Source organism: Perissodus microlepis, chromosome 14 (assembly GCF_051167445.1).
Source record: "Perissodus microlepis isolate ML-2025 ecotype Zambia chromosome 14, ASM5116744v1, whole genome shotgun sequence".
NCBI lineage: Eukaryota > Metazoa > Chordata > Actinopteri > Cichliformes > Cichlidae > Perissodus > Perissodus microlepis.
The window spans coordinates 13718494-13725439 of NC_140474.1; the positions used below are offsets into that span (position 1 = coordinate 13718494).

Below are 6946 nucleotides of genomic sequence, written 5' to 3' on the forward strand. Positions count from 1 at the left end.
TTATATTTACCTTCCTTTTCGATATATGGACCACCAGGACTCAATTCGCTGGTTATTCGTTGATGAACCAAACATGTGACTGGACTCTCCGCTGAAGTGGTCATCATGATGGTGACGTAGTGTGCACTGAACTGCAGCCATAATGCCGTTTTCTGTCCCACAGTCAGTTCTCAGTCTCATCGGTACAACACCAAGGCTCCCAACACATGACAAGTAATAGTAAGCTATGACCACTGGATTATTATTGGTTGGTCCACATTCTAGCCACAAAACCTTGCGTGAAAATCCATCAATGCACCCTGAAATGGCCAAACCGAATGGTTTGAGCTTGTCATAACCATCAGCATGCCACATGTAGTTGGGTCCCAGCGAATGATAGGTTCTCCTAATGAATCTGCTGCGTGTTCTCATCTGGCATCCATGAGGATTAAGCTCCCAGAGTATTTTCATCACATCATCCCTCTTCACTTTAAGATGATGCTTTTGTTTAAGTACCTGCCACATTGTTCGATACCCAAACAATCGCCCAGGTCCTTGAAGCTCCGCTCTGATTGCGTTAATGATCATTGTTCTGGAGTGAAAATGTTTTCTTCGGTAAAGTCCAGCATTATTGAGTTTACTTTTAAGACTAAAGACGATTACACTATATGAGTGACCTTCGTTGAAATATTTAATGCAGTACTGTAGGTTGTCTGACCCTTCTGCCTGGTCCGTGTCCCGCAAAAGCTCCAGAGACCGTCCACAGGAAGCACAAAAAGGGGTGAAGAGGCTGAAGCTAACGCCACAAAACAGGCAAAACATTTTCCGGTTCTCTATGTAGTGCAGCGAGCACTGTCAGGGTAATAAGGAAGCGCTTCGAGGAGTGAGTTTCTCGACGTTTGTTGACATCCCGAATCACTTTTCTGAGCTACAAATATGGAGTAAGCTTAATCGTTGTGCCACTTCCGGTATTTCAGACAATCCCTTTCCGTCAAGGATTTTTAATTTGTTGCGTTTTTTGAATTTGTTGTGGATTTTTAATTTGTTGCGGTTTTTTAATTTGTTGTGGTTTTTTAATTTGTTGCGTTTTTTTTATTTGTTGTGGATTTTTAATTTGTTGCGGTTTCTTAATTTGTTGTGGATTTTTAATTTGTTGTGGATTTTTAATTTGTTGCAGTTTTTCAATTTGTTGTGGATTTTTAATTTGTTGCGTTTTTTTAATTTGTTGCGGTTTTTTAATTTGTTGCGGTTTCTTAATTTGTTGTGGATTTTTGAATTGTTGTGGATTTTTAATTTGTTGTGGATTTTTAATTTGTTGCGTTTTTTTAAATTTGTTGCGGTTTCTTAATTTGTTGTGGATTCTTAATTTGTTGCGGTTTCTTAATTTGTTGTGGATTTTTAATTTGTTGTGGTTTTTCAATTTGTTGTGGATTTTTAATTTGTTGTGGATTTTTAATTTGTTGCGTTTTTTTAATTTGTTGTGGATTTTTAATTTGTTGCGGTTTCTTAATTTGTTGTGGATTTTTGAATTGTTGTGGATTTTTAATTTGTTGTGGATTTTTAATTTGTTGCGTTTTTTTTAAATTTGTTGCGGTTTCTTAATTTGTTGTGGATTCTTAATTTGTTGCGGTTTTTCAATTTGTTGTGGATTTTTAATTTGTTGTGGATTTTTAATTTGTTGCGTTTTTTTAATTTGTTGTGGATTTTTAATTTGTTGCGGTTTCTTAATTTGTTGTGGATTTTTGAATTGTTGTGGATTTTTAATTTGTTGTGGATTTTTAATTTATTGCGTTTTTTTAAATTTTTTGCGGTTTCTTAATTTGTTGTGGATTCTTAATTTGTTGCGTTTTTTTAATTTGTTGCAGATTTTTAATTTCTTGTGCTTTGCACTTCCCAGCCACCGTACAATCGGCCCAAATAGCAAAGAGAAATTAAAAATGCATGCCATGAAAGAGTTTGGGTCTTAGGAGGTTAATAGGTTAATTTTAGAGTGGAGTGTAAAAGGCAATGCTTCTGTTTGAAAAGTCAGGTTGTTTTGTATTTAAACTGCATTTTAAAAGAACAGCAACCAAGAAACGACTAAATAACTGTCTTTAATATTTAGCATTTGTTAATTGTATTTTTTTAAATTATTATTTAATTTTTGACCTAAACTGTGCAAAAAAAAAAAAAAATCCTTTTGACATAAACTGAAAATTTTATGACACAATTCCACGACCCATAACAGCTTTCTTTGTGTTCATCTCTGGTCTCAACAGGATTATGTAACATTTGGGTCCAAAGAGTGTGATCAAGAGTCCAAAACTTGAAGCAAGAATGGCAAATACCTCCACTGCATCTGCAAGATTTCCTGGTGAGCTGACATAAGCAGGAACAAAGGCCACCCACACAGCACAGAAGATCAGCATGCTGAATGTGATGAGCTTGGCCTCATTAAAACTATCAGGGAGATTCCTCACCAGGAATGCAATTAAAAAACTGAGGACAGCCAGCACACCAATATAGCCCAATAACACTGCAAAACCAACAGTGGACCCAACTGTACACTCATACACTATCTTGTCATTGTGGTATTGGGTGTTTTTATGTGGAGTTGGAGAGGAAGAGACAAGCCAGGTAGTACAGATGGCTGCCTGAATGGATGTAAGAAACAGAACTGTTCCTCTCTGCTGCATAGCACCAAACCACTTCATACTGGCTCCCCCTCCTGGCTTGGAGGCTTTGAACACAGCCAGAACAACCATGGTTTTTACCAGGATGCATGAGACACACAGCACAAAGCTGATGCCAAATGCTGCATGCCTGAGTTGGCATGTCCACATCCTGGGTCGTCCAATGAACAAAAGTGAACACAGAAAACACAACTTAAGTGACAACAATAGCTGGAAACTAAGTTCTGAATTGTTGGCACGTACTATAGGTGTTGTGCGATGGTAGATAAAAATCGCCAGAACAACAACACATATAAATGTTCCCAGTAAGGAGGTTGCTGTCAAACAAATACCCAAAGGGTCATGATAGGAGAGAAACTCTGTCTTCTTAGGAACACAGTGGTCACGCTGTGGGTTTGACCAAAAATCCTCTGGACAACTGGTGCACTCCAAGGAGTCTGACAAAAAGGGATTGATGGTGAAATGCATCCTATATTTCACAGAAATTAAATCGATTATGTCATACAGAAAGACAAAGACCTACTGCTCTTGTTAGTGATCTTTCCCTCAGAACAAGGGATGCAGTCAAAACAGCATTCGGGCTCTCTCTTCCTTCTCACCATGTGGGTACCAGGAGGACAGCTCTCACTGCATACTGATCGAGGTGGCTATTGGACATAAAAAATAAATATTTATTGCCTGCTACAGTTCTATATACTGTAAATGTCATAAAAGGTACTTGTCAAATAAAAACATATCTAACCTTTTTGGATTCAAAGTTCCAGAAGATTTTGCCTTCATCAAGTATGAGTTCTTCACCTTTGAAAGCTGTCCTTTTAACCTCACCCACATTCTGAATTTTAGTACTTCCATCAGGGAGCCACAATGCGTTAATAACATCATAAATTGGTACTATATCACCATTCTCGTCAAATGACACTTGATCGCCAAATGGAGTGGTGAAGTTCACTCTTTCCATGTAATAAACAAGCTGTTTAAAAGGAATGTATAATAAGTAAATTACTTTTTGCTCCGAAAATAATTATAGAACGAATGATTTATTCATAGATGGAGTGTAAAATGATATCACATCTGCCATGGCTCCAGTAACTTTACAGTGCAAACAGTGGCAATTTTTCAGTTCAGTAATCAAATATAAATCTATATCTATGGTACCTACATATATAAAGTCATTTTTATCTAAGTCTCAATCAACCAAGGCACATTACTAATAATCCTGTACAGAAGTTAATGACCTCCATGACTTAAATAACTTAACTACTTTTGCTCACAAGTATGGCAAATCCCTTTTCAGAAATTCTGAAAGCATGCAATGATAACACACCTGCCAAGGCTCCAGTGACTGCAAAGAGGCACAGCTGTTCCCACTGAAAGGCCCTCTTCCTGGCTTGCACCGCAGCATGTCATCAAGGGAATATGCCAGTGCATAAACAGCTTTGTACACATTATACTCAGGCCTGAGGTTGGAAATGTCCAAGTACTCAGTGCCCACATTTCCTAGATCTTCCTGACCAGTGCATAGTGCACCTCCACCTTCCAGCCAGCCTGCTGGAGCTGGAGCAAATCTGCACTGAAATGTAAATTCCCAAAACTGATTCACCTGAAATATTTTGAAAAATATTTGTTACACATTATGAAAATATATAGTTGTTGTGACACACACACGGTAAAAGTGTTTAAGTCTCACCAAGCTATTTCCGTAGCTACTGTTGTGATGTAGATCAGGACATATTTGCAACAGGAATTCCCTGAGCCCTGGTATTTCTCCTTGACGAATGGTGATACCCAGTGTACCACCCAGGTATGGCATATAGTGAGGTGTTTGGAGCACAGCAGATTCTGTCCAGGCCTCGCTGGCTATCCACTGTAGACCTGTCACATTTTGCCTTACTACCTGTGAATTTAATTAGACCAAATCTATGAAGTAATATTGAACCTCCAACTTCTTTACTGAAACAGTTTTTGATCTTTAAAATTAATTCTGAATCATTACATTTTTGTACTCATTTCTGTACTGACAATGATACGTAATACGTGTTTTACACAATATAATTATGAAGACCTCTGTAACAAGTAATCATTAAAGTGTTTTAAAGCGAAACCTCATCCATAAGGTGTATCATGCGACTAGGATGTTCAAAGACAATGACAACTCGAGCTGTAGAGGTTTTCATCACATCAACAATCCTCCTGAGTTCTTCTGTGTCTTTGTCCCAGGGTAAAACCTCAGTGTAGGCCAGGCAACCTTCACCAGACACACTCAGCTCAGACTGAAAGGATCTGGCTGCATGAAGCCCATAATCATCATCAGTGACAAGCAGACCTGCCCAAGTCCAGCCGAAATGCTTTAGAATCTGGATCATTGCACGTACCTAAGTGAATACAGATTAAAGTGTAAGTGCATTAAAAAGAAGAAAAAACTTTAAATATAATTGCAATTTATCTTTATTCTTTGACACAATACAGAAACGAAATAGAGCATAATTCTCAAAACTAATTATATTATTATTTCTAATATTTTCATATCTGTCTGTGTTCTTCTTTTACACAGATATTGAAACATACTTTTGCATTTCCATTTTAATTTTGATGACATATTTTCACCTGGAAAGCATCACTTGGGATCGTTCTAAAGAAGGATGGATACTTTTGACGGTCACTCAGGCAGGAACATGTGGCATAATAACTCACCTGTGAAAGATACAGACTGTATATTCGAGAGCTATCCATGTAGAGATATCTTAACTTTGTCATCATGACTGCATTATTAGTATTAGTTTTTTTCATAAAATGGTTTTACATTTTTAATTAAATCAACGTAATCCAAGAAAACTGTTACGTGGTCAAGCAGAAAACTTACCATAGGTACTCTGTACAAGCCTAAGACGTTGGAGATTGCAATAGAATTTGTAGAGGACGGATCACCCACAATCCCTACGACTGGAGGATTTCCAACACATGTATCATCTACTACAATTTGATCCTCTTGACCACTGGCTAATGACAATGCTCCACGGAATCCAATTCCAAGTTCAAGGCAGTTATCATACAGAGTATATCCCAGAGTCACATTTGGTAGCAGGTTTGAGTTTCTGTTGATCTCATCAATAGCAAACGCCATGGTCTGTGCGGACTTAAAACCTAGAACATACATACTAAGACAAGAAAAATTTAATTACTAATATATATAATACAACACAGGTTTTAAATTATAAGGAAACGAGTGCCTTTTGAAAATGTTGCAAAAGTAGAAATATTATACGCAATCAGGGAAACTGAATAACAATTAAAGACATATATCAAAGGAAAAAAAATGAAAAAGAAGATGCATTGTGTAGTTATTTCAGATACAAAATACATATTTATACTGGCACTAAGTTTGACAGTTTTTTTATTCTATTTTTTTCCTGCTTTTTCCATGTCTTTGTTACCCATGGCAAGTAGGCTTTTGTGGCAGCGAGGTAAAAGACAGATCAGGAACACTTGAAAAGAAATGGACTTGAAACAGTCCACCCAGAACCACATCTCCAGTTTTGTGCATCTCATTTAGATGAAAGTGTCCCTGCAGCTGACAGGACAAAGAAAACTGAGGAGTGGATAGAGTCGAAAAAACACAGGAACACAGCAAAACAACCACGACTAAATTGTTTCGCAAAGATGAGCACATGACAGCTTTCTGAATTGTTGAGATCAGTCATTAGGTTTTATTGTTTGCCATTCCCTTTTATTGACTTACTGTGTTGTTTAATCTTGCACACCACCCATCAGGGAAGAAGGCGGAGTATACTTTTCATTTGAGATTGCTTTGTATCCAGGCAAACTCAAGGAACACTCTGTGAGTAAATTAGTCATCAGTAATAACTCACTGAAGAATTGTCAGAGTAACAGGTGTTTCTGTGTGCATATCAAGTGACACAAAAGAAGAATAGCAAAAATAACATAACATTATTCATGTACAGAAAAGTTAACGTGGAATGTACAACAACATCATATTAAAGAGTTTCAGTCCATATTTGATTTAAAAGAGAGGGACAACAACTTACTTATTTGAACACTACCCAGAGTTCGTGGCCACAGTTGAATAGTTGTAATCTAAATCTAAGTTGTAATCTAAATTGACCTGTAAATTAAAAACTTAGCTCAGACTGTACAGTGCCTGTATCATTGCACATGTTTCCCAAATCCGTCAGTGAATCTCATGCTCCACTTTCCCCAAACTCGTGAACAAGACCCTAAGACATTTAAATTCCTTCAATTGGGGTAGTAATTTGTCCCAGATGGAGTTGGCATTCCAC

The 6946-nt window shown here is 37.3% G+C and overlaps 1 protein-coding gene across 1 annotated transcript; it reads right to left on the reverse strand.

Moving 5' to 3' along the window:
* Nucleotides 1–2177: 2177 nt before the first annotated feature.
* On the reverse strand, nucleotides 2178–6192 carry LOC146373578 (extracellular calcium-sensing receptor-like). Its single transcript, XM_084950087.1, has 9 exons — nucleotides 6083–6192; nucleotides 5512–5806; nucleotides 5256–5342; nucleotides 4754–5023; nucleotides 4339–4545; nucleotides 3976–4251; nucleotides 3394–3621; nucleotides 3175–3298; nucleotides 2178–3088 (listed from the first exon to the last, which is right to left on the reverse strand). The coding sequence occupies exons 1-9, from the start codon at nucleotides 6190–6192 to the stop codon at nucleotides 2178–2180; spliced, it is 2508 nt and encodes an 835-aa protein (XP_084806213.1).
* Nucleotides 6193–6946: the final 754 nt, after the last annotated feature.

What these genes read in the sequence shown, in the direction of transcription:
- LOC146373578 (XM_084950087.1), bottom strand. Translation starts at nt 6,192, where the DNA reads ATGCACAAAACTGGAGATGTGGTTCTGGGTGGACTGTTTCAAGTCCAT. An exon ending in TCCCAAGTGATGCTTTCCAG is followed by an intron (nt 5,024 to 5,255) that starts GTGAAAATATGT and finishes GTATTCACTTAG; the next exon opens with GTACGTGCAATGATCCAGAT. An exon ending in AAAGATCACTAACAAGAGCA is followed by an intron (nt 3,089 to 3,174) that starts GTAGGTCTTTGT and finishes CCTTTTTGTCAG; the next exon opens with ACTCCTTGGAGTGCACCAGT.